General features: G+C 56.8%; 3 protein-coding genes across 5 annotated transcripts in view; 2 read left to right on the top strand and 1 right to left on the bottom strand.

Moving 5' to 3' along the window:
• The window catches only part of SBNO2 (strawberry notch homolog 2), a 54,839-nt gene extending 38,470 nt beyond the window's left edge, over positions 1-16,369 (top strand). For all 3 annotated transcript variants that reach the window (XM_032203768.1, XM_032203769.1, XM_032203770.1), the window contains 25 exons: positions 198-358; positions 802-935; positions 1,464-1,554; positions 2,902-3,045; positions 3,564-3,681; positions 4,139-4,244; positions 4,723-4,876; positions 5,292-5,468; positions 5,940-6,037; positions 8,442-8,524; positions 9,532-9,732; positions 10,288-10,463; positions 10,654-10,785; positions 11,065-11,200; positions 11,382-11,494; positions 12,022-12,093; positions 12,533-12,641; positions 12,923-12,997; positions 13,321-13,464; positions 13,685-13,779; positions 14,119-14,211; positions 14,383-14,514; positions 14,727-14,803; positions 14,966-15,156; positions 15,314-16,369. In XM_032203768.1, the coding sequence (XP_032059659.1) occupies positions 198-358; positions 802-935; positions 1,464-1,554; positions 2,902-3,045; positions 3,564-3,681; positions 4,139-4,244; positions 4,723-4,876; positions 5,292-5,468; positions 5,940-6,037; positions 8,442-8,524; positions 9,532-9,732; positions 10,288-10,463; positions 10,654-10,785; positions 11,065-11,200; positions 11,382-11,494; positions 12,022-12,093; positions 12,533-12,641; positions 12,923-12,997; positions 13,321-13,464; positions 13,685-13,779; positions 14,119-14,211; positions 14,383-14,514; positions 14,727-14,803; positions 14,966-15,156; positions 15,314-15,939 (3,638 nt within the window). In that variant the 3' untranslated portion in view covers positions 15,940-16,369. The remainder of the gene's footprint in view (positions 1-197; positions 359-801; positions 936-1,463; positions 1,555-2,901; positions 3,046-3,563; positions 3,682-4,138; positions 4,245-4,722; positions 4,877-5,291; positions 5,469-5,939; positions 6,038-8,441; positions 8,525-9,531; positions 9,733-10,287; positions 10,464-10,653; positions 10,786-11,064; positions 11,201-11,381; positions 11,495-12,021; positions 12,094-12,532; positions 12,642-12,922; positions 12,998-13,320; positions 13,465-13,684; positions 13,780-14,118; positions 14,212-14,382; positions 14,515-14,726; positions 14,804-14,965; positions 15,157-15,313) is intronic.
• A 3,155-nt stretch (positions 16,370-19,524) lies between these two features.
• Positions 19,525-21,239, bottom strand: GPX4 (glutathione peroxidase 4). Its single transcript, XM_032203601.1, has 7 exons — positions 21,188-21,239; positions 20,953-21,047; positions 20,663-20,807; positions 20,388-20,539; positions 20,253-20,277; positions 19,948-20,007; positions 19,525-19,803 (listed from the first exon to the last, which is right to left on the bottom strand). The coding sequence occupies exons 1-7, from the start codon at positions 21,188-21,190 to the stop codon at positions 19,771-19,773; spliced, it is 513 nt and encodes a 170-aa protein (XP_032059492.1). The 5' UTR covers positions 21,191-21,239; the 3' UTR covers positions 19,525-19,770.
• Positions 21,240-21,497: 258 nt separating this feature from the next.
• Positions 21,498-24,075, top strand: POLR2E (RNA polymerase II subunit E). The gene is made up of 8 exons (XM_032203777.1): positions 21,498-21,574; positions 21,864-22,038; positions 22,129-22,244; positions 22,632-22,712; positions 22,924-22,982; positions 23,170-23,248; positions 23,614-23,694; positions 23,782-24,075. Exons 1-7 carry the CDS (start codon positions 21,518-21,520, stop codon positions 23,677-23,679), a joined length of 633 nt encoding a protein of 210 aa, XP_032059668.1. The 5' UTR covers positions 21,498-21,517; the 3' UTR covers positions 23,680-23,694; positions 23,782-24,075.
• Positions 24,076-25,084: the final 1,009 nt, after the last annotated feature.

Here is a 25,084-nt window from a genome sequence, read left to right as displayed (position 1 = left end):
TGGCAGTCTGAAATTTCAGTGGAACGAAAGAGAGAGGAGAGCAGCAAGGGTTGGGCTCGTCTCTTGTGTTCCCGAGGCTGCAGACTGAACGAGACTCTTTCGTAGTCAGGCTGCAGGCTGAGTGAGGCATGCGGTTCTTTCTGAGGTGCTCCATGGGAATGAAGAACTTGTTATCTGGTTTGTGTGTTGTCATTTAGCCAAGATTGGGAAGCACCACCCTGACCTCGTGGTTGAAACGAGCACTCTGTCCAGCGTCCCCCCACCCGACATCACCTACAGCCTTTCCCTGCCTTGCTCTGTTGCCGACAAAGGGTCACTCTCTGCACTACAGCTGGAAGCAATCATTTATGCCTGCCAGGTATGTGGCTCCACCTCCAGCTTGCGTGTCTGAGACTAGAAATAAACTGTTTTGTACAGGAGATGTTGAGCTGAGTTTTAAAATAACCTGTAACACAGGTGATGAACCTTTGGAAGCGTTAGCAGATGGCATTTTAAATGCTTTTTGAAAGGATTATTTGAAACCGGGGTTTCATGACCTGTGGGGTCTGCTTCCCACGGATGCAAGAGCTCTTGACTATTGTTGCAGGAGGGAGTGCTTAACATTTCTGGGGGCCTGTTCCATGAACTGCCACTTGTGAGCTCGGCCACGACACCTGGCCTATCCTGGTGTTGTTTATCTGAGCAGGAAATGCATATCCAAGAGATAGGTGAAAGGGTTACATGTTGCTCTAAGCTCACATGAAAGTTGCTGGCAAAAGGCAAATCTTGATTAATTTCCAATTCCGCTCATTGGTTTTGCAGCAACATGAAGTTTTATTACCCAATGGGCAGCGAGCTGGGTTCCTCATTGGGGATGGTGCTGGAGTTGGAAAGGGCAGGACGGTTGCGGGCATCATCTTTGAAAATTATCTTAAAGGGAGGAAAAAAGCTCTGTGGTAAGTTGTTTTCTTTTTTTTTCCCTCTTTTCCCGTAAGACCTTGGAGTTAGTTTGAAACTTGGAGTAAGGAATTCCTTAGTGCTGATGTTGGCTTTATAGTTGACTCATGCTGTGGCCTTGGGTAAGACGTTTCCACCTCTTTGTGCCTGTTTGCTAGCCGTGAAATGGGAATCTTTCCCCTGCAGCGGTGGCAGAGGATGAATCACTATGAAATGGCAAATTGTGTACCCTCGGAGTGCAGGGCTGAGCCTCTTCCTGCTCTCCTTGAAGTCTCTGGAGGGGTGTCTCAGGACTTCCTAGGTGCAGGCTTGAGCCCCTGGAGCATGGGGCTTTACTGCAGAATAGACACCACTTGTCATTAAGTGCCAGACCGGAGTCTGCTGTGGGATCTTGGGTTGAGGTGTGTGGGCAGTTGGAAATGTAACAGTTCTATACACCTACAGCTGCTTTAGTCAGAGCTATTAATCACCGTGCATGCCCCGACTGTCTCCTTAGGAGATAACCAGGCCCACGCCTTGCTTTACAGGTTCAGCGTCTCCAATGATCTCAAGTATGATGCTGAGAGAGACCTGAAGGACATTGAAGCCTCCCACATTCCTGTGCATGCTTTGAATAAGGTAGGGGAGAAAAGTCGTAATGCTGTTCTGGAAAACCAGCCCACAGCAGCAGTTAGATGGATCTGCCTTCGTGTAAAGCAGCAATCACTTCTGCCTCTGCGTGGCTGGTGGCACAGGCAATAACAGGCTGCAAGCTGCTTGCTGTTCCCTTTACTCAGCGTGCTCTTCCCAGCCTGGACTCTTGCTATTTTGGTACGCTCTCCAGAGCTGCACTGTGAGTACAGATCTGTTTTCCCCAGGGAGCAAGATGTGTCTCCATACAAGTGCAAAGTACAGCAGGGCTCGAGCCCTTTTCACCGTTCCTGCAGAGGGAAGAGCCCCTGCTAGGTGTGGCTGCGTTGTTCTCTCGTGGGCTAACGTCTCCCAGGGTTGGTTTCAGGGCTTTTGCTTTTCAGAACGTGCGAGGAAAGGGGGAGCCCACACGAGTGCACAGCTCGGTGCCTGGCAGGGGACTCGAGGTGCATGGTGCTGAGCCTGAATGCAGGAGCACTTCCCCCGAGCTGCTTGGATCCGAATTGTCAGACTTCCTCCCAGTTACCAACAACGAGGACGAAGTATATTTCAAAGAAACGGCCAGCAGCTGTGTAGTGGTTATCTGCAGGGCTCTTCATCACCCATGTGTTAGCCTCTTGCCCAGGCTTGTGCTTGCCACCCGGCCGCCCAGTTCTCTGAAACATTCTCCTCTGGTTTGCAGTGGTGTTGAACAGCCAGCTCTTGCAAAGTCAATGGAAACCACATGTATTTGACACCTCTGAATGCAGTCCATTAAGAGACTGAAAGAGATGCTTGTTTTCAGACCAACGGCCTTTAAATAGAACTTTCTTCAGATCAGGCCCTTGTTTTATTTGTTTGCCTTCCTGCTTTTTATTTTGATACAGGTGAGACCCAGGGCAGTAAGGCAGCAATCTCACCTGGCCAAAGAGAGAGTTATTTTCTAGAAGCAAATAAAATAGATGGGAGGTATTAAAAATAATTAAACATTCCAAACTGTTGCTGAGAAAAGGAAGCAGCTTCACTCGGCCAGAAAATTGAAGTCCTAGTGTGGTCTCCACCTTGCACTGCGTGCATCCAGATGTGCTGACACGTTGGCAGGGGAGCTTAGCCAGGCATTTAAAGTCCCTGTCATCACCGTGTCTCAGTGCCAAGTAGAAGTGCTAAAGATGTCAGCTACCAGCAGGCTTTTGTCTGTTCTGCTGTCATATTGGGTTTTGTCCCTGAAGGCAGGAGCGTGTGCCCTCCACAGCCACAGCAGAAGCAGCGGTGCTGGCTGTGGGCAGCGGCTGGGGGTGGTGCACTGCAGACAAGTGTCACAAGCACCTGCACTCCTGTTCCTTCTTCTTTCTGCAGATTAAATACGGTGACACAGCTACCTCAGAAGGAGTCCTCTTTGCCACTTACTCTGCTCTGATTGGTGAAAGCCAGGCAGGCGGACAGCACAGAACGCGCTTAAAACAAATTTTGGACTGGTGCAGGGAAAATTTTGATGGAGTTGTATCCTTTAAAAATACAAAACAGAAAAGAGGAGAACTGCGTGCTTGTGGTTGTACTTCGCCAGGGAACAAAGAGCTCGGGGCCAGCTCAGGCCACCGGGAGCAGCTGTGCAGGGCAGCCTGGTGCCTGGGGTCGATATTCAAAGTGCTGTAAGCACATGCGTCCCCCCCTGCTCCTCTGTCCTCCTCCACAAGCTGCAGTGCTAATTGGAGGAGGGGGGGAACACAGCTGGGATTAACCTTTTCAGCATTCTTCTCCCTCTGCATTGATGGACTCGCTCCTGGGCAGCAAGATGTACTTTAAAAGCCGAGGGACAGAGGGAGGGAGAAATGGCTTTTAGCTCTGAAGAGCAAAGGGTGGGAAAAACCACCAGATGTCATGCAGCGTGGGCAATGAGTCTGTCCTGTTAGTGCTGGGACTGATCATTCAGTTGGTTAGAGAAGCCTGGGAGGTATTTTGTCTGCTGCCATCCTTGTGATGAAATATATGTGTTCTCCTTAACTGACGTTACCTCTCAGATTGTGTTTGATGAATGCCACAAAGCCAAAAACGCCAGCTCTACTAAAATGGGCAAAGCAGTGCTGGACCTCCAGAACAAACTGCCTCAAGCAAGGGTTGTTTACGCCAGTGCCACAGGTGAGCTTCTCAGCATGGTGTGGGCACCGGGTGTAAACTGGTGCCAGTCACCGGTGTGCTCTGAAGGATGCCCTCGGGATGTGAGCACGTACACGGAGAGCACACGTTTGGCAAGGGCGTGCAAGGAGGAGAATGGTACTGCAGTGCTAGAGGGGAGCTAGGGTGCTGACTTCTGCCACTGCTGTTACTTGTGACTTTTTCTGCCATTACTTGTGACTTTTTGGGAAGTCAGGCTAATTTTTCTTCAGTTTAACCTGTTCCCAGCCAGCTTTTCAGCTGTATGGTGTTACCTGACCCCAGTTAGTGTATGGAGGGCAGTGTTTGGAAAGGCCCTGGGCCTACTGGTGCCCTGATGGCAGATGATCATCCTTTTAAGAGTTCACTTTGCTAGAGTCATAACTGTTAGAGCCATCTACAACTGCTGTGGTTTTGCTAACAGTGAATTCTGTTCAAACAGGTGCCTCTGAGCCAAAAAACATGATTTACATGAGCCGCCTGGGGATTTGGGGGGAGGGCACCCCATTCAGAGCATTTGATGAGTTCCTGCATGCAATTGAAAAGAGGTAAGACACATCCAGCATCCCTTTCCATCTGGCTTATATTTTGTGGCAGCCTTTGGCTCAGAAAGAGAAGTGCTGGCCAGAGAACCAATCGATAGGGTTGGTTGGGTTCCTGTTTGCTCATGAAGAAACAAAAAGTCCAAGCCATCCCAGCAGTCTCATGGCTGAACACCCTGTACATGTACAGGGGCAGCCTTTAAAGAGCAGGAGAGACAGCCAGGGCATTTTCAGAGGAGGGGCAGAGACCATTTGTCACGCTGCCCTTCCACTCAAGGAGCAGTGAGAAGAGCAGTGTGGGTCGGTGGGTCTTCTAGCTGGGCACGGTCCTCTCAGTTTCTAGAGAAAGCCAAATTACAGGACAGCGGGAGGAGTTATTTGTCCCTTTAAGAAATGGGCTCAGTGCCTGCCACGTGCATGTGTGAGGGCAGCTTGAGCCAGGAGAAGTGCCTGAAGGTGTCTCACAGCTGCCTTCCTCTCCCAGGGGAGTTGGTGCAATGGAGATCGTGGCGATGGACATGAAGGTCAGTGGAATGTACATTGCCAGGCAGCTCAGTTTCACTGGGGTGACCTTCAGAATCGAGGAGATCCCGCTGGATCAGCAGTACAAGATTGTCTACGACAAAGCAGCAAAGTTGGTGAGCTGGGCCCACTGCAGCGGGGGAGACGGGTGTTTAATCGTGCTCTAGGCATTGCCACTTGTTTTGTGGGAGGGTTTGAGGTCCCTGAACATGGCCATCTCCACAAACTTAGGGTTTTTAATAAGAAAAGGGGTGCATATGCTCAGTTTACATTTAAAAAAAAAAAAAAAAAAAAGCCTTTTGCCTTTTTTGCTTCTGTTTAAAAGTTCTGTGCTCATAAACCTGGGCTTGCAACATCATGCTAATGCAGAACGGAGAGAACGAGCAGACTTCGTTCAGCCTGACGCGGCGGCATCAATATCAACGTTAAATCAGATTATCAAACCTCAGACTGTTCTAATAACTGCATGCACAGCAGTAATGAAAAAGAAAAACGAGATATTAACTCAGCCTTTCTCGGTACTGTCTGCAGTGGGCAGAGGCCTTGATGGTGTTCCAGCAGGCGGCCGACTGGATCGGCCTGGAGTCCCGGAAATCCTTGTGGGGTCAGTTCTGGTCAGCTCACCAGCGCTTCTTCAAGTACCTCTGCATTGCTGCTAAAGTCCGGCGACTCGTGGAGCTTGCCAAGGAGGAGCTGGCAAAGGATAAGGTGTGGTATTAGGGGCTGGCTGCAGCGGCAGCAGCCATCGGTCTGACATTGCAAGTGTATTTTTGTAGTCTTCAACCAAAGAGAATTAATTATCATTCAGGTTTACTTGAAGGCAATCTCAGATCTCTTTAAGGCTGACTTTCTCTCCAGATCAACCAGAATGAAGTGCAGTGTCTGGGTTTCTGAGAACACTTACAGTAAATTACACCAGGGAGTTAATGTGACCTCCTCCTCTGAGGCATTACCCACTGCTTGTCTGTGGTAGATGCGGGCAGGCTGACTTCAAACAGCGCTTTGGGTCGTGTTCAAGCTAGGAGAGGTCCCAGGCCTTTTACCTTTAGCACAGCCGTGTCCTTACATCCGTCAGGGGCAGGGTGCAAGGAAGATGTACCCGGGACTGTTGGAAGCAGTCCCCTGAGCCCATGGTGTGGGCCTGACGCCCGCTGTGCCACCCCTTGTGTCTCCCCGCAGTGTATCGTCATCGGCCTGCAGTCCACTGGGGAGGCTCGCACCAGAGAAGTCCTGGACGAGAACGACGGGCACCTGAATTGTTTCGTTTCTGCTGCAGAGTGAGTTACAAATCTTTGGTTTTCCTTCCTCTGGAGGGGACGCATGGGAGGCTGGAGGCACGCTAGGGAAAGCCCTGCCCTGGGGCCACTTAGAACTTGAAGTTCCACAAAGGCAGTTTCATAAAAGCCTCACCCTATGCAGGCTGTAAATAGAGAGAGTGCTTTGTTGTGTCCTCGAGGCCCCATTTCTTCAGTGTCGCTTTGAGCTAGGTCCTGGATTTTTGAAACCTCCTGTGGTCCAAACCTGCATGAGCAGCCTGGTCTGACTGCACACAGCAAGGAACAGGTGTAGGAGAGCCAGAAACGTGAGCTCAGGTGCAGTTCTTGTGGGTCTGACCCTGGAAAGTAGGGCTATTGACAGTGAAGAAACCAGAGAGGGAATCTCGTGTCGTGACACAGGCTGGGGTAGTGGAAAGCGGTGTGGCTGGAGCAGCTCAGGGAGCTCAGGAGAGGCTCAGGGAGTTCAGGTTCTCCGGGCCTGGCTTTCAGCACAAGAACAAGGCAGGACGCGTGGTTCTGGTGGGGTTCTGCAGCTCCTCCCTAGCTGGAGGGGCAGCTGGCTGTGCCCCAAGTGCAGCCAGCAGCAGGACTTGTGCTGCCCTTTCGGCAGAGGTTGAGGATCACTCTCCTCATTTTGGCACCTTCCAGAAAGCCAGCCCGTCCTGGGCTGCTCCTCCACAGTGGGTGATGAAAAACCAGGGCGTTGGATTGAGCTGTTCCCTCTGCAGGCAGCGGGGCTGTTACTGTCATTTGAAATGAGTTTTAATGCCAGTGAAAGTGCTGAGAGATGCCCGAGACAGCGTGTGTCCAGTCCAGGCCCATCTCCCTCCCCTGTTGATGGGAGGTTTTGTGCTGGCCCGTGTCCGTCACTCTGATGTGCCCAGTCCACTCCTGAAAAACAACTAGGGGTTGGTGACAGCGTGCAAGACAAATCTGACAACTGCTGGGATTGATTTGGTCTCCTGAACTGGTTTCTGCCTCGCAGAATTCAGAGGAACTCAATCTGGAGCACCCCGCGGTCCCTTGGGGCCTCTCGGCTTTCAGAAGAGGAAAGCTCCGTCCCCGCTCACACGCGCTGCTCAGCTCTGTCCCCAGCTGCAGAGGGAAGAGCTGTTTGCTCAGCAGCATTGGCCAGATAACTCCGTGCCTTCTGGCATCAGCTGAGCCTCCGATTGCAGTGGCCTGGTTTTACGGCACTTTGGGGGATTTCTCGAGGGGAGCGTGCTGGGAAGCAGCAGTTGTTTAAAAGACGCCGAGAAGCAGGGGTAGAGCTGGTGCTGCAGTGAGCGCGTGCCAGCCCTGCCCTCCGTGTGCAGGGAAGGTGGGGAGTGACAGGAAAAAGAGCAAGGTTTCATGGCAGGGAGGCCCCAGACCTGAGAGTTTTCACATTTTGTGCCCAGGTCACGGCAGCACGGGGGACAGAAGGGCCCTTCTGGTGCCGTGTCGTTGCCGTTGCTCCGCAGCCAGCCCCGAGCTCTGCCCCATCAGGGAGTGCTGCTGACTCTGTCTCCTTCAGCCCCTCGCACCAAGGGTCTTAGAGTCCCCTCCCTGGTTCCCAAGGCTCCCTCTTTGTCCCACGAGCGAGTTACCATGTCCATACCTCTCAGCTGTTGCTTTCAACAATTTTTTTTTCCAACCAGAGCTCATCCAGCACTGCCTTCTCATTGCACCGGGGGCTCATCCCCATCCGACACGATCAGCATTAAGCGTTTGCTCTTTTGTTTGCAGAACAGCCCACAGAAACATTTAATTTCCACCTCTTCTGATTTTCCCATTCACTTGGAACCACCACGTATCCCATGTTTTGTCACCTTTCTCTGTTTTGTGGCCAAGCGGGCCCATGCCCCGTTAACCGAAGGACTTGGAGCACATTTTTTGGACAGCCTGGCAGCGGTCTCTGCTGTCAGACCATGGACTGGGACTGGCTGGATTTTTCAGCAGTGATGTAACAGCTTCCCAGCATAGTGTTTCCCGTTTAAAACCCCCTCTCAGCTGCTATATAAAGGTCTTGCAACTCGGGCATGGTAGCACGGAGCCCAGGCCCTGCTTTTGTCGCAGCATCTCCCGAGCGCAGCAGGGAGCCCTTGGCAGAGCGCCGTCCTCCCAGCCCTGCAGCTCGCAGCCTGCCCTCGCCGTGCCAGCTCCACAGCTGAGGGTCTGCCAGCTCAGACCTCGTTCCCGTGGCTGATTCGTGTGTCTCCAGCAGAAGCCTTTGGTGAAAAGCTCTGAGTTTGAGTCCCCGCTCTCCTGGGGCGTACCAGTGGCTGGCTGACCACGTGCTCGCAGTTGTGGTGCTGGGTTTGCCCCCTTCCTTGAAATGTGCTGCTGTCTCAAATACACATTGCTACGTGATAACCAGCAGATGTTCCTGGTAGCTAGAATAAATTTTGCATCTTACTTTCAGAGGCGTCTTTCTATCACTAATTCAGAAGCACTTTCCTTCAACCAAAAGAAAGAGAGAAAAAGGAACTGGCATTAAAAGAAAACGTAAGAGCACACTCCACTGCCCAGCATCTGACTTCCTGCCTTGCTGCTTCACCCCAGCCACTCAGCTTTTTCTTTTCCTTTTTCCCTTTTCCCTACCTCATGCATTTGCTACTCTGCCTTGGTTTCAGTTTGCCCCCCCGCACATCTCCCGTCACTGCCTCTCCTCCGGAGGGCAGCAGCTCTGTAGGTCCCCCACCCTCTCCTCCTCCTCACCCACTTCCCCATCGCCAGTGTAGATCTGAGCCTCCACCTCTTGCCTGGTAGCTGCGCCCCTTTCCCGTAGCTGCTTCCTTACCTAGGCTGGGGGGCGGATTGCACAGGAGCTCTGGCTGCACGTTTGAAGCCCTCTGGCAGCACGGGGGGGGTTCTCCACTACTCCTTACGTACAGCGTGGCAGTGTCCTGGGGAAAAAAAAAAAAAAATCACTTCCCTGCCAGAGCTTTGGCTGCGGTTGCAGGTAAGAGCAGTTTGGGATGGGGAGGGGTGGACAGCAGCGCAGGCAGGTTGAGGTTGTCCTGGCTGGTCGCTGCTGCAGAGCAGCCTGTGCAAGCTGATTTCTGTGACCCCTCTCACGTGGCAGGGGCATGTCTTGCTGTGCTTGGAGGTAAACGGCACCCCATCTACAAACACCAAACGCCAGTGCCTCCCCGCTGCCTGCTCATTCCTCTGGGGGCAGCTGGAGCTGCAGGCTCCTTCCCTGAGGGGTTAGCACTGCTCGGGGCCGGCCGTGTGCTCGTCCTGACGTGTGCAACCAGCTTCAGCCCTGATACGAGTTGCCTTGTTCTTCCTTTCTCTCTCTTCCTTTCTCTCCTTCCCCTCTCTCCCTCCCTTCCTAGCTGTCCTCCCCTGCCCAAGAAGCGTTGCCTCTCCAAGGTCAACCTTTCACTTGGGGCAGCCTCAGCTATTCCGTGGTTTCTCCTCCTCTTCTTCCTGAGCTGGCTCTTGCTGTTCTGCATCGGTGCCCGAGGCCGGGGCCGTGCCCTGACACCGCTCGCTCTCCCCCGCAGGCAAGACGAGGGGCCGCTGCGCCAAGGCGCTGAAGGGCATGTGTGACCCCGTGGGGGTGATCAAGATCAGCGACGACAGCAGCACGGACTCCGACATGGGCCTGGACAGCGACTTCAACTCCTCCCCGGAGTCCGTGTTCGAGACGGACGATGTCATCTTCGTGGAGCACACCTACAACGGCTTCGCAGCCGAGGACAGAAGTAAGCCATTAGGGCTGGCTCCCTCCCTGCTGCCGGGAGCTGGGAACCGGAGTCGCTTCATTCCTTAGCTCCTGGCACCTGGTGCACAGGAATGCAGCTGGAGGCAGCCAGACACCCCCTGCCCTGCCAGCAGCACGGCCGCAGATAGCGCGTAACCCGTCTGGGGTCTGGCTGGGGGGTGGCAGTGTCCGGGAGCTGAGGTGAGACCACCTCCTTGGTGTCCGCTTGGAATGGCAAAGCTCCTCCTGTGCCTGGGACAGCCTTACTGTCCTGGCTGGGTTTTACCCTGGGACAGTCAAACTTGGGCTCGTGAGGTGGATTCGCAATAACCCGCTGTCAGCAGCGAGCAGGGAGAGTTTGCCCTGCAGGCTCCTTCCCCCAGTAAAACAGGGAGAAGCAGAGAGGGAATTTACTACGTGCTCAGCAGCTTTTATTGCAAGGCAAGGTGTCTTCACCTGCACGTCAGATATTTTGCCCAAAAGCTCTTTGGGACTTTTTTTCTCTCTGATTATTTGCATTTACCAGGTGGCTTTAAACTTTTGCCTTTTCCTGCAGGTAATTTTCACATGCTGCCTTCCCAGAAAGAGATGCATGGCCTGAGGGAACTAGAACACGTGGAAAAGATGAAGCAGGACCTCCTAGCAAAAGTAAAAGCACTGGGCAAAGAGCTACCTCTCAATACCTTGGATGAACTCATCAATCACTTTGGGGGCCCGGAGCACGTGGCTGAGGTAATCCTCCCCAGTCAAGAGGATATTTCAGTGGCACTGGGTGACGGGAAGAGGCACCAGCAAAGGGAGCTCCTGCTTGAAGAGGGCTTCCTCTCCTTCCTTGCCATCTGCAAAAGCTGTTGGGAATCCTAAACGCTGTGCAGCTCTGTCCTCCCTGCTAACAGCCCCTCTCTCTGTGTGGCACCTGCAGATGACGGGGCGGAAGGGCCGAGTGGTTTGCAGGCCGGACGGCTCGGTCATGTTCGAGTCTCGTGCAGAGCAGGGCCTCTCTATCGACCATGTCAACCTGAAGGAGAAGGAGCGTTTCATGAACGGGGAGAAGGTGAGCGGGGCTTGAGCCAGGGAAAACCTCCAAACGTCTGCATGGGAGTGAGTGCATGGAGAGGGGAAGGAAAGGGAGGGTGTGTGTGCGTGCTTTTGCCTTGCCAGCCTAGTGACCCTAGGCTCTGCATCTGTGTGTCTGTGCCTGACCTGCTGGAGCGTGACAAGAGGCCTGAGTCCCTTCAAGGGCTGCTGCTGCCTTTTGGCTGCTCCCTGTAACGGTTTTGTGAATATCCAGGAGCCTCACTCCCCCTTCTCACGTGTTGTTTCTCTCCCTTAGCTTGTAGCAATAATCTCCGAGGCTTCCAGCTCAGGTATCTCTCTCCAAGCAGACAGACGGGTGAAAAACCAGAAGCGCCGGGTGCACATGACGCTGGAGTTGCCCTGGAGCGCAGACCGGGCCATCCAGCAGTTCGGTGAGTGCTGGGGGTTCTTGCGGAGGGCAGCCCTGGAAAGGAAAGTCACACACAGTGTCCCGAGGCAGGGGATGCCTGGGGATTTCTGTTCCATCCCGTAGGATAGCTGGCCTACACAGCTTCTCTTCCCATACCAGGCAGGAGGTGCCAACCTCTCCCTTCACTTCTCACGTCCCTGTAGGTCGAACGCACCGATCGAACCAGGTTTATGCTCCAGAGTATGTCTTCCTTATCTCTGAGCTGGCTGGGGAGAGGAGGTTTGCATCCATCGTGGCAAAGCGTCTGGAGAGTCTAGTAAGTGCCCTGTGTGGGAGAAGTTAATGCGCCAGCTCCAGTTCTTTCCGAAGGGCTTCCATTTTGGTGTTTCTGCTGGCATGGCCCATGTAACTAGTACGAGGGATTGCATCACCCCCTGACTGAAGGCATTGCCGTGGTGGAATGCAGAAGGCCTTTAACGTCCTGGGATTTGGGAAGGGAAGTGAAGAATATGTAACCAAGGGAACAGGAGGCTTTTCGGGGAAGCAGAACCCAATTCCAGATGTTGGAATTCCCCCCACACTATTACAGGAGCGTACACCCATGAATTTCCAGAAAGCCAATGGAATAATTAATGGAATAACTAATTAGTCTGTTTCATTTTAATTCCCTTCTGATAAATCCCCAAATACTTCAGTAAAGTCTCAGTATTCTAGACAACCTCTGCCTGCCCAACAGCACATTCGTGTCCTGACCTCTTCTGAGGCTGACTGACTTGGGCCATCCTTCCCAGGTGTTTTGCATCAGCTAAAATTAAGAACTTTGTGCTTTGTTTGTCTTCCCAGGGTGCCTTAACTCATGGAGACCGAAGGGCCACCGAATCCCGAGACCTCAGCAAGTACAACTTCGAGAATAAGGTAACTCGCAGCTGTTTTCTGGGTAGCTCAGCCAAAGGGATTGAAGCAGTTGGCGAGTGCCTTCGGTAGCAGCCAGGGACGGGAAGATCGCTGCTGGCATCTACAGGCAGGACCCGGCCTAGCAGCAGCAGCACCCAGCAGCGTGCAGCCCGGGGTACAGCACCCAGGGCTGTTAGTGACCAGCTCAGCGTGCACGTCCTGGGGGTTGGACCCTTCTGGGGAGCTGGAAGGGCACTGGGGCGACCAGCCCCTGCCTCGAGGGAGCTGCTGGCAGCGCTGGGGGAGGGCTCCTGCACTCTGGTGGTCCCCTGGGGACAGGGGAGGCCCCTGATCCCTTGGCACAGCCCTCGGGTCGGTGGGGTTGCTGTGCAGAGCCAGCCCGCTGCTGGGCTGCCGGTGTGGGGTTCCTCTCGTGTGTGACTCTCGTCTCCTTTCGCAGTATGGGGCTAAAGCACTGGACAGAGTCCTTTCCACTATCCTCAACCGCACGGAGAACAGAGTTCCTGTACCCAAGAGTTACGACAGAAGAGAGGCCGTGTTTTTCCATGGTAAGAACTTCACCAGCTCTGTTTTTTCTGGGATTTCTGCTCTCTTGCTGGCTGGGTTGGTCTCAGGGTTGGGACACTTGACGAAGCTCAGAGAGAGGGAGCAGCACTGCTGCCTTAGCAGCTCGCTGGTGAGCAGGGCAATCGGCCACCCTGCCAGGCAAAGGGGAAAACGGGCATGGGACAGACTTAGCTGTGAAATAACGGGCACAGCAGGAGGGGAAGCAGCCCTGCAGGACTGCTGGGAACACTGAAATACTTAGGCTGCTTTCTGTTTTTTCCAGAAATGAAGCAAGGTCTCATCTCTGTGGGCATCTGCTGCAATCAGATGAAGTATGGCACCGTCCCGATGGAGAAGGGTATGTGTCAAATGTTTCCTGCCCAATGTAAGGGGGAAATGAAGGAGGCAGAGGTGTCGGGGCACAGCCTCGAGGGGTTTGCTGTGCAGCTGGGGCAGAACAAGGCACTGCTGCCGTGAGGGCAGAGTCCTGCGGGGATCAGCTCACGCTGCAGAGCACATCTCCCCGCTGTGGCCTGGCAGCTGACAGCCTGGAGGAACAGCCCTTCGGGTGCTCCCCTGTGCCTTGGTGCTGTGCTGCCACCAGGAAGGGTCGGGGCTTTGCTCGTTGGGTCTCTTTGGGAGCTTGCTGGTCATCTCCCCTGACCCGCCGTGCTCTTGCAGACTGCTCCATCACCAAGTTCCTGAACCGGATCCTGGGGCTGGAGGTGGACAAGCAGAACATGCTGTTCCAGTATTTCTCTGATACCTTTGACTATCTGATTGAAAAGGACAAGAAGGAGGGCAAATACGACATGGGCATCCTCGGTAAGGAGAAAGGGGTGATCATACCTCTTCCTGCTGCACCCTGCGGTTCCCTGCTCCTCCCTGCACTGACCACTGGCTGTTGCAGCCTGCGCTGTCCCCGTGGCCTTGCAGGTGCTTCAGTGTCCCAGCCCCACTTAGCACAGCTCCTGCCACCCCTGTGCAGGGAGAAAAGATGGGAAATTGGTTCTTACATGTGTTTTGGTCTTTCCCCATGCTACAGATTTAGCCCCAGGAGTGGATGAGATCTACGAGGAGAGCAAGGAGGTCTTCCTGACGCCTGGGCACCCGCAGGATGGGCAGGTCGTGTTTTATAAGGTAGGCAGCCTGCGCAGCTATCGCTGCAGTTTGATCTTCTGCAGCGCTTCCCAGGCTGGGGCTGTGAGCTGCCGGGTCCCTGCCTCGTGGCTGTGTGTCACGTTTGTGTCACATTTGCCATGGTCATGAGCTGGTCGCTGAGGCTGGGAACTGCACAGAGGAAGCAAAGAGAGGTCCTGCCCTGCTCCCACGGGGCTGCCGTGCCGCGGAGTGCAGCCTGGCACAGAGCCTGCCTCCAGGCAGCACCAAGTCTGTGCTGAGGGTGTGATTCGTGAGACAGACATCGGTGGGCTTGTCCTGCGCTCTGAACTTACAGAACCCCTGTTTGTCCCCATTTAGATCAGTGTCGACAGGGGCCTAAAGTGGGAGGAAGCTTATGAGAAGTCGCTCAAACTGACGGGATCCTTCGACGGGTTCTACCTCTCCTACAAGGTAGGTCCCTGGGCTCAGAGGTGGCTCCTTGGAGAAGGTCTGTGGCTGTCAGAGGCCCTCGGTCTGTCTGACCTCGTGCTGGGGGCTGGGAGATGCCTCCAAGAACCTCCAACGTGGAGGGGCGTTGGGAGAGAGAGGCCGTGACCGTAACCATCAGCTCTACCCCCACAGACACGGGGCAGCAAGCACACCTGCCTGCTGGCAGAGCAGAGCCGTGGCAAGAACTTCATCCTCTACAAGCCCAATATTGGGAAGCAGAGCCAGCCCGAGAGCCTGGACAGTCTGCACAAGAAGTACCGACGGGTAGGTGGGAGAGCAACAAGCACCTTCCTCTGGGCAGGGGAAGCCTTACCAGAACCCTTTTAGGACTCCTCGTAGCCCCGCTGGGGGTCAGGCAGAGCTGTGGTGGTAGCATCTGGGTGTCCTGATGCCAAGCCCTGCATTTGAAGCGTGAGCTGGGTGTTGGACAGAGGAAAATCCCAGCCCCTGTCTGTAACTGGCTCTTCCTTCTGCAGGTGCTGCCCGAGGAAGCCAAGGAACACTGGGAGAGCTGTTACCAATTCTCCTTGAAGAAGTGCAACCACGCTGTCTGGTAAGGGATGTGCAGCCCAAACCTGCCCGGAGCCAGAGGCCCGTCCTGCACCCGTGGGTGCTGGGGATGGGCTCCGGGCCGTGGCTGCAAGGAAGGGCCACGCCGGGGAGGGCAGTGCTCTGCCGTGCTGATTCAGATTGATTTCTCCCCTTTGGACTGAAGGAACAGGAGCTGCAAGCTGATCCAGGAGGGGAAGGAGTGCTTCCAGGGCATGCGGCTGCGTCACTACTACATGCTGTGCGGGGCCCTGCTGCGGGTCTGGAGCAAGATTGCCAGCATCATGGCAGACATCACCAACACCAGCTACCTGCAGATCGTCCGCCTCAAGACCAAGGAGAAGAAGAAACAAGTCGGTGGGTGAAGTGTGAGGGGAAGGGAGCGGGGACAGGAGCTTTCAGAAAGGGGAAGGGGTCCAGCTGCCCAGCGCCAAGGTTCCCCTGTGGAACAGGGCCACGTCCCAGCCTGGAAGCTGGGGGCAGCTGAGGCACTGATGGCGCGTTCCTCCCCTAGGGATAAAGATCCCCGAGAGCTGTGTCCGTAAGGTGCTGGAGGAGCTGAAGCAGATGGACGAGAACGTGAAGAGGAAGCACAACCGCCTCCTCCAGGCACAGGAGCAGAGCCCGCAGTTCTCCCTGCCGCTGCACATCCTGCAGCAGCCCCTGGACCTCACGCAGAGCGGGCCCGGGGTCCCCCTGCCCAGGCACTCCCTGCGCCAGGACGAGATCCTGGACCTGACCTACAGCCCTCCCAGCAACAGCATTCCCGACGTGGTGATGAACCCAGAGCCCGGCGCTCTGTGCTTCCCCTCGGAGCCTGTGCTCCAGCCCCACCAGCAGCACGGATTGCCCTTTGGCTTCAGCCACCTTTCTGCCTTCAAGAGCCCCGACCCCGTCCTGGAGGGGAGCGTGCCTCTGAGCTCCTCGCTGCACGAACATCTGCCTCTGCCTCACCCCGGACCCTTGCAGACACTGCAGCAGCAGCAGCAGGAAGATTTTGTCCAGCAGGACGGGAATATCAATTTCAGAGAGATCCTGGAGGACATGCTGAGGACGTTTAATGGGGCCACCCAAGACAACATGCTCCCCCAGGAGCGCCAGAGCGTGATCCAGTTCAGCGGGCCCTTCCCAGACTTCTGAGAGCCTGCTGGGTGTGCCAGGCGCTGCCCAGCCGCTGTGGATCCATATCCTTTGGTGCAGAGATGAGAGCTGGGGAGCCCTGGCTCTCCTACTGGTTTGGACTGATCCGTTTCTGTTTTTGAGGGAAGAAAAAAAAAATCCTATAAAGCAAAGTTTATTTATATATAATATACAGTCAGGCATGTATAGATTTGTATATAACACGCTTGGGGGAGTCGAGTGCTGCCAGGTTCAGCTGATCTGGACTGACGGCCTCTGCTGTTTGGGTCCTGCTCCAAGGTCAGAGCCGTGCAGGACTGAGGGGAGGCTCCCCCTCCTCGCTGCCCACCCCCCTGCAGACTACTGAGTTTCCAAGCCAGGCCGAGCCTTCCCCAGCCCTCCAGCCCTGAGCTCTGCAGCCACTGCCTCCCCTTGAGCTGGGCAGGAGCACGTCGGCTCCAACAGAGCTGGAGACCGCTGGCTGACCTGCCTCGGCTGCTGCCAGCTCTTCCAGCAGCCCTTTGGTGCTCAGCACTGGGCTCCAAAGGGCTGTGGGCTGAAGGGAAGGTGGTGCTGGCCCAGCAGGGTCAGGATCCACCGAGATCCCGTCCCTCTGTGCAGGGCTGAGCAGGCGCAGAGGGAAGCAGAGCTGCCTGCTCCTGCTCTGCCCTCCCCGGGGATGGCAGATGCTGGCACCTCTGGGCTGCCTCGTTTGTCAGCATCCCGACAGAGCTTTCAGCATCCCGACAGAGCTGCTGAGTCAGTCGGAGCTTGGCCGCACCAGGACCCCGTGGGGATTGCCTGGAGCAGCAGGGCCATGCGCCTGTCAGCCTGCCTGCAGCCCCTGGCCAGCCCGCACTTCATCCTGGCTGTGTCTGGCTGCTCTTCTCCCAGCTTCTCGCTGCCGTGCCCTGTCCCTGTACCCAGCCAGCTCCCCCTGACCGGGCCCTGCTGGTCCCAGTGAGCGCTGCTGCCCGGCCCCAAAGGGAAGAGGTCCCTGGGGAGCACCAGGGCCGCGTGGTATCGCTGCTCATGCTGCAAACCCAACCCCTCCGATACCAAAGAGCAAAGGTCTGCTTTGCAAAGCACTGCCCCAGGCAGCCTGCCTGCCTCTCCCGCAGCACCCGGCCGGCGGGGCCGGGCCCGCTGCCTTCTCCCCGGGACAGAGGTCGCCTCCGGCCTCCTCTGCCACCACCCCTGCTCCAGCAGCATCGCGCCTCGGCGGGTCCCGGGGAAATTCTTTTGTTTTCTCTGCCTAACCTAAGGAGCCTGCTGGGAAGCTGCCTTGCTGGCAGGGGTGCTGCGGGCCAGGATCTCCCCTGCGAGCCTCCCCGTGGCCAGGTTTTTCTCTGCCTCAAATCACCGAGGTGTTCCTGGGAGCTGCACCGGGACGCTTCCAGGGGAAGGACGCGAGACCTTCCCCGGCTGGCCCGGCCCTTCCTCAGCGAGGACCTGGGGAGGGAGGCCCAGCACGGAGAGGCCTCTGCTGGGGTGCCCCTGCCCAGACGGGTCAGTCGTGATGGGGCTGGAGCTCCGTGTGCCTGGGTGAGCCCCTCGTCCAGGCAGGGAGCTGCGACCCCCCCCCGGGCTGCAGGACCATCCAGGCACCCCGTTTGCTTCAGGTCACTGGGGGCAGGAGCCGCCTGCCCAACGCTGTGAGACCGCTCCCTGCCCTTCGTGTGGGGGCTTCTCCTTCCCCCAGCTGCCATCGCCTCCCAGCAGCCCTTCGCCCCGCTGTTTTACCGTGCGAGGGAACCTCCTTACCTCACAGCCCGCACCAAAGAGGGGAGCCCCCGGCTGCTGCCCCGGGAGCTGCTGCGTCTCGGGGTGAGCAGCAGCCTGTTCGAGTCCTGAGCAGAGCAAGGGCAAGGCTCTCCCCTTCCCCGGCCTCTATTTAAGATTTTTCCCAGTTCACAACGCTCGTGGGGAGGCCCCGGCCTCACCACGTCCCGGTTCGCTCGCTTGGCGCTTGCCGAATCCTCGGCGCCGAGGGGAAGGGCTGCCGAGGAAACCCAGTTCAGAGAGGCTTAAACTCAGGAATCGCCACGAGGGGTTCTCGCTCCAGGCACCCTCCGCCAGCCCCTTCGCCACCACGGCCCCGAGGCTGAGCCGGTGGCTCTCACGGATGGTTTTGAAATATATGCAATTTTCCCTCCCTGATTTCTGGAGAGACAGAGCACCTTCAAGGAAGTCCTTCCCCGCCCCGATCCTGTGTTTTTGTCAGGGTTAATAATATGTAACGATATCTTTTAACTAAATTATTATGCAGTCGTCCTACTGATTGTATGTATTTTTAAATGAGTCCCTTTTCTCCTTCCCTGACACCTTTTTGTTAGCACTTTTTAATCCGCTTGTTGTTTGCCTTTGTTTTTCTATGTGTATTTATAATTAATTGAGATGTATATATGTAAAGAGATTTTTTTAGAATATGTGCCTTCGACTAATAATTCCTGAATTTTCTACTTGCTTCGGAAGGATCGTTTTTTCATTCTGCTCAGTAAAAATGGAAAGGAAGCCACGTTACGGCGGTTTCTGGAAGTGCCAGCTCTCTGTCTGTCCGTCCGTCTGTCCCCACGCCTTGCCCCATGGCCCCAAACCGGCGGCCCCAAGGACGCTGCCCCGAGCCTCCCCCTTCCCCCTGGGGCCTCGGCGGGGATCCTCCCTGAGCCAGCCTGGAGGCTGGCCTCTGACTCAGAGGCCGTTTGCCTTCTCCCCCAGCTTTGCTGTGCAAAACGCTGATAAAGGAGCCCTTGTTCGGCCACGAGCTGCTGCGGCGCCGCGACAGCTCCGCCTGGCAGCGCTGCTCCTGATCTTTACCCCAGACAGCGAGGGGCCAGCGGGCTCAGCACCCGGCAGCAACTCCTGCCTCACCTTGCGCAACTGCGGCTGGGCGTTGCTGCTGCAAGGCTCTGGTAGGGCCCTGCGGGGCTGGGGGGCAGCTCCTGACCGGGGGTGGGTGGTAAATAGGAGCCCCCCCAGCCTCCTCGTGGCCCCGTTTCATGTGGGGGACCGCAGGGCTCACCCCACTCTGCTCCCCGCCTTCCCCTTGTGCCACACGAGGGCAGGGCTTTGCCCCGCAGCCCCATCCCCAGCTACGTGTGGGATTTCACCGTGTGGGATTTCACCACGGCCCAACAGGACCGGGTTTTGTTTTGCAGTAATTGTGTCTGGGTGGATCTTGCGCCACCGAACTGGGCGTTTTGGTATTGGGGTCACTGGGATGCTGCTGCACGCCTGGACTCTTGCCTCGAGCCCACCCCAGCTCTTTCTTGCTTTAGCAGAAATCTTTCACCTTTTGGGAGCTGCCCGGTGGTTTGTGGTGCAGCGATTCCACCCAGGTGCAGGCAGCGGGGACAGATCCCCACAGGGGCTCCCCACAGCCACGCTCCTCCCTGCTTTGGCTTTTCTTGTGTGAACCCCTCGGGGCTCCTGCTGACCCGGGCTTTGTGTGTAATTAATTCCCCTGTCAGCACTAATGAGGATTATCCCTGCCCGGCTCTGGTGAGCTGGCGCAGGAGTTGTGTAAGGTCTTAGTCCCCGAGCTGCAGGGGAGCAGTGCAGCAGCTCCAGCCCCACCACCCCGCACACAGACACGCACACAACCACTCATCTCTACCACGTTTATTGCAAGGGGACATCAGGTGCTGTTTTGTGCCTACAGGAAAGGGGTTGCCCAGCAGAGGCCACTGGCCCTGTGAAGCCTTCTTCCAGCAGGTGCACGCCAAATCTTCAGGTTTGCCTCACCAGCAAGCTGGCTTGAAGACAGACCGTCATTCGTGCTGGGTGAGAAGAATCCCCAGGGAGCAGGAGGGCCAGTGCTGGGCACACGAGACAGTGCAGGCGAGATGAGGTCTACAGGTAGGAGGGCAGGTCCTTCTCGATGACCTGTGAGAAAGAAGGGAGCATCGCAGCGAGAGCGTCGCTGCCCCCTGAACATGCCAGAAGCCCCCCGTGCCCTGCCTGGAACCCGTGTGCTGGGTGCCACGGGGCAGGCAGAGCCCAAACACCGACCGTGCGGGCAGCACTTACATAGGGATCCTCCATGGGGCTGTATCTCTTCACCACTTGGCCCTCCCGGTTGATGAGGAACTGTGGAAGCAAAGCAGAACCCAAACATGTGAGTCTGGCCCTGACCCAGGTGCTGCAGCCATGGGGGGTGGCGGAGCGGCTGGGCAGTGGGGATCTGTGTCCTTGGGGCACTCCCATGCCCGCATCCCAGAGCAGGGCTGGGACACAAGGATCCTGCTCCCCGCAGCGCTCCGAGCGCCCCTCACCACCCCCACGGGTAAGGATGTGACCCACGCGTGGCTCAGGAGGAGGCAGCGCAATCCTACCTTAGTGAAATTCCACTTTATGGCACTAGGAGAGAAAAAAAACACAGGAGTGAGACACAAAAACCTTCCCCGCTGCAGCCAGGCCCCCCCCGCCACGGGGCCGGCCGCTTTCCGCAGCCCCCTCCCCGCACTCACTTGCCCAGGGTGCCTCTTCCCTTGGGCTGCTCCTTCATCCACTTCCACAGGGGGTGGGCGTCGTCCCCGTTGACATCGATCTTGCTGAACATGTCGAACTTCACCCCGTAGTTCTCAGCAAATGCCTTAATCTGTGCATTGTCCCCGGGCTCCTGAGGAACCAAAACAAAGAGCAAAGCCCTCGGTGGAGCGGGCGACTCCAGGCACAAACCCTGGCGGGTCAAGGTCAGGAGGACGCCCCCTCCCCTCCCCTCCCCACCCCCCAGACCCCGTACCTGCTTCCCGAACTGGTTGCAGGGAAAGCCCAGGATGCGTAAACCCCTCTCAGCGTAGCGGGCGTGCAGGTCGACCAGCTGAGTGTAGTTCACGGCGGTTTTCCCTCATTTGGAGGCCACGTTGGTGATGATGCACACGGAGCCCCTGCGGGGGGGGGGGGGGGGGGCGGCGTGGGCCGGGGGGCGAGGCTGCCCCGGGGGGGGAATGGGGGGGGGATGGGGGTCGTGGAGGCCGCCCCGGGGGTGTTGAGGCCGCCCCGTGGGGGGGGGGGGGGGTGAGGCCGCCCTACCTGTACCGCTCCAGGCTCACATCGTTGCCGTCGATGTCCAGGGCGTGGAAGTCGTAGATGGCCCTGGCCGAGCGCCAGTCCTCCGCCTGGGCGCACTGCGGGGCCGCGGCACGGGGTCAGCCGCCGCCCCCGGCCCCCACCGGCCCCGATCCGCCCCGTTAAGCCCCAGTCGGCCCCAATCGGCCCCGTTAGGCCCCGTTAGGCCCCGCCAGGCCCCCCCGCCCCCCCCCCTCACCATGCTCCGTCCCGGTCCCGCTCCCGCCGCCGCCGCCGCCGCCGCCGCGCGCCGCAGCGCCCGGCCCCAGCCCCAACCCCAGCCCATGGCGCCCCGCCCCCTCGCCCCGCCCCCCCGCCGCCTCTCCGCCACTCAGCGCCCGCGGGAGGGTCCGGCCCGCAACGGACAGCTCGGCTGACCAATAGAACAGCGAGGTGGTACGGAGGAGGGGGCGGGGCTCCGGCAGGCGGACTACACCTCCCAGCACCCCCCGCGCGGCTGAGGACCCCTCGTTAGGGCAGCCCCGCCTGTCGCGGGGGGCAGCCCGGGGGCCTCAGCGGCAGCAGCAAGATGGACGACGATGAGGAGACATACCGGCTGTGGAAGATCCGCAAAACCATCATGCAGGTGGCGCTGGGGGGGCCGGGAGATGGGCTGGGGGCGATCAGGGGACTCGGGGGAGGCTGGGGGGGCTCGGGGGGCCGGGATCGGGGATGGGGGGGCCGGGGGGGGCAGGGACTGGGCCTAGGCCTAGGCCTAGGGCGTGGGGGGGGGCCTTGGGGACTGGGCTTGGGGGCTGGGGGAGGCCGGGGCCCAGGGGCCGGGGGGAGCTTGGGAGGGCTGGGGGGGCCGGGCTGGGGTCTGAGGGGTCCAGGCCGTGCCCCCCGGCCTCACGCCGCCGCCGCCGCCCCCGCAGCTGTGCCACGACCGCGGGTACCTGGTGACTCAGGACGAGCTGGACCAGACGCTGGAGGAGTTCAAGGCGCAGTTCGGTGACACCCCCAGCGAGGGCCGCCCGCGCCGCACCGACCTCACGGTGCTGGTGGCGCACAACGACGACCCCACGGACCAGATGTTCGTCTTCTTCCCCGGTGGGCTGCGGGGCCGGGCGGGGGTGGGCACGGGCCGGGGAGTTGGGGGTGGGTTCCTGACCGTAACCCCGCGGCCGGGTTTGTCTGCAGAGGAGCCCAAGGTCGGCATCAAGACGATCAAGATGTACTGCCAGCGCATGCAGGAGGAGAACATCACCAGGGCGCTGATCGTGGTGCAGCAGGGCATGACGCCCTCGGCCAAGCAGGTACTGAGGCGGCGCTCCTATCAGCTCGGCTATCGCGACCCGGGGGTGGTTTGTTTCTGTTTTTTTGGTATTGCTTCAGGTTAACAAAAACCTTGAATTTCAACCCAGAGAAAATCTTCCACAGAAAGCAGTCATGCCTTGACACAGGCTCTTGGGGTGTTTAAACAGAACAGCCAGTTCTGGCTGCAGAACAAATGGCAGGCCACGAGTAGTCGAGGGGCTGGTGGGAGAAACAGAGATACCAGGAGCGCTGTTTGCTCTCTGTACGGGTACCTGTACCTGTGCCAGCACAAGGACAGTGATACCACACTCGCAGTTGGCTGGTCCGAACACAGGTGGGGTTGTCCTAGAGCAGTGCTGCGGCCTGACTTGCTTCTTCCTCCTCAGTCCCTGGTGGATATGGCTCCCAAGTACATCCTGGAGCAGTTCCTGCAGCAGGAGCTTCTGATCAACATCACGGAACACGAGGTGAGCGGTGCTGGGGAGTGGAACACAAGTGGGATGGTCGGTCTCACTCTGAGCTGAGGCTCAGGCTGCTCTGAGAGACCTCCCCTCGGTTGGAAGGCCGGGCTCTGTAGTTCTCTTCCTTCCCTGCACGTTGCTTGTCCTGCCGCTGTGAGGAGACAGCTGCTTTCTCAGAATTTCTGGTCTTGCAGTCTCCTTCTTCTGTTGTTTACAGTTGGTCCCAGAGCATGTCGTCATGACAAAAGAAGAAGTAACCGAGCTGCTGGCCAGATAGTATCCTTTGTTTGTTCCTTCCCTTCCCGTCTGGGTGCGATGTGTGCTGGCTTTGGGCTGCAAATGAAAGCATCCGACTGTGACAGTTTATTGCTTGCTTCTGGTAGCTGTGCCTGGCCTCAGAACAAGGGGGAACCTGGGCTGCGTGCTCGTTGTGCTGGTGAAGCTTCTCCTTGACTCTGTGCAGTAAGCTGAGAGAGAACCAGCTCCCGAGGATACAGGCTGGGGATCCTGTGGCCCGGTACTTCGGGATAAAGCGAGGACAGGTAAGAAAGAGGCTGGTGTCAGGCTGCAGTGCCCTGTGGGCAGGGCAGGGGGCTGCGGTAGCACGGTGCTGCAGAACTCCAGAGACAAGAAGGCTCTTGTTCAAATATAAAAGCTGTTACGGGTTACTTTGGGATGTGTAAGCCAGGCAGGCTTCTGGCCAGCAGATAGCTCTGGGGACAGTCCTGGCTGCCTGTGGAACCAGCAGCTGTGACACCGGCCCCAAACTGCCACCCCCTGTGCCCAGTGGCTGCCCAGTGCTGCGGTTCTGTGGCCCTTCTGGGTGTGAGCACACATGCGTGTGTTGGGCAGGGAAAACTTGCCAGCAGCTTCTCTCCCTCACGAGTTCCTTCTGCCGGCCTTCCAGGTGGTGAAGATCATACGACCCAGTGAGACTGCGGGCCGCTACATCACCTACAGGCTGGTGCAGTGATGCAGGGCTCTCGAGGTGAGGTGGAGTGCTCGGCCTTGAGTGCTCTGCTGGGGGAGGTGAGGTATGAGCTGCTCCACATCCCAGGCTCTCTCTGTCTTCCAGGTGCAGAAGTGTCCTGTGACGGCTCTGATCTTCCCACCCCTGGCAATTTGCAAATGCTCCGAAGTGTCTGCCTCTTCACACATACAGTTGTTTTTCTTGGCCCAGATCCTTGTTTTCCAGCATAGATTTTGCTCTAACTCCTTGTCCTTCATGAAGGACTAATGCCATGAAAAGTAACTTGAAGCAGCTGAAGCGTGCAGGGAGGAAGTGAGTGGAAAAAGGCCTTTGCTTTCCTATTATGTTTTATAGGACCTTACCTTTAATAAAGGTTTGTACTCTTAGTGCTCTTCACTATTACTGTGTTTGTCTGTCATTTCCTGTATCAAAGCCTTAAGGCCTTTGCAAGTTCCTGTTTTTTTTCATTCTGTTTAGAATATACATGTGTTGCTGCTAGAGCTCTGAACTCCTCGTGGCTGAGCCAAGAGCTCATCCTGCAGAGCTCTGACGTGTCTGGCTGTCGTGTGCAGTTCTAACACGGCGGCTCAGACTTACCTTGTTGTGAGCTGTTCTAGCCTCTGACCTCTGTTTTGAGACTGGTATTCAAACATTGCAAAGGAGAGTTGCTTGTCCCCACCCCAATTACTTTGATTTTTAATTTGTTCCAGGTCTCCTGAGGGTTTTTAAACTTCATTTGACTTGCTGGAGCTATTTTTAGTACTTCATTACAGTGCTTAGGCCCCTGCAGCTGTGGGCATATGAGCCTGGAAGACTTTGATCTCCAGGACAGACACGGGTTGGAACACATGAGTTTTATTCATTCTGGAAGCAGGTCAACCTGAACACAGCAAAACACAAAAGGTAGTTTCATACAGCAGTACAGGCATGTCACAACAAACACTTATTTTTTTCACGCTGAGTTTATATACAAACAGAAGGGTGCCTGTTACCTCGTGAAGCTCAAGCATAGCTTTTGTCCCTTCCCTCACTCACACTCACCCATCATCCATCCTCGCACACACACGTGGTACCGCCCGTGGTAGCAGTTCTGATAGCAAGAAATTTCCCTTGCTACCATGAAAATGACCTGCTGGAAGAATCCAGCCATCTCGTTGAAGAGCTGTGCAGCAGATCGTCTCACAAATAGCTCTAGCTCTTCTTTGGCTCAGTTACAAACCTTTTAGCTGTAAAATTTATCTCTGGTTTTGTGTACCTTTTCCCTACTGTGCTGAGATGCTTTTCCAATTAGTCTAGGAGAGCTCTGGCAATTGCAAAGCCCAGGCTCTTTCTACTGTGCTGGGGATTGATCCTCTTAAGGGATCGAACGTCTGGTCGATCGCCCAATTGTACAGTGCTGAGGTGTGCG

The sequence above is a fragment of the Aythya fuligula genome, chromosome 26 (assembly GCF_009819795.1).
Source record: "Aythya fuligula isolate bAytFul2 chromosome 26, bAytFul2.pri, whole genome shotgun sequence".
Taxonomy (NCBI): domain Eukaryota; kingdom Metazoa; phylum Chordata; class Aves; order Anseriformes; family Anatidae; genus Aythya; species Aythya fuligula.
Note: the sequence above shows the minus strand (reverse complement) of the source record. Positions and strands in the feature narration are given on the sequence as shown.

What these genes read in the sequence shown, in the direction of transcription:
- POLR2E (XM_032203777.1), top strand. Translation starts at nt 21,518, where the DNA reads ATGGACGACGATGAGGAGACATACCGGCTGTGGAAGATCCGCAAAACC. An exon ending in GATGTTCGTCTTCTTCCCCG is followed by an intron (nt 22,039 to 22,128) that starts GTGGGCTGCGGG and finishes GTTTGTCTGCAG; the next exon opens with AGGAGCCCAAGGTCGGCATC. An exon ending in TCAACATCACGGAACACGAG is followed by an intron (nt 22,713 to 22,923) that starts GTGAGCGGTGCT and finishes TGTTGTTTACAG; the next exon opens with TTGGTCCCAGAGCATGTCGT.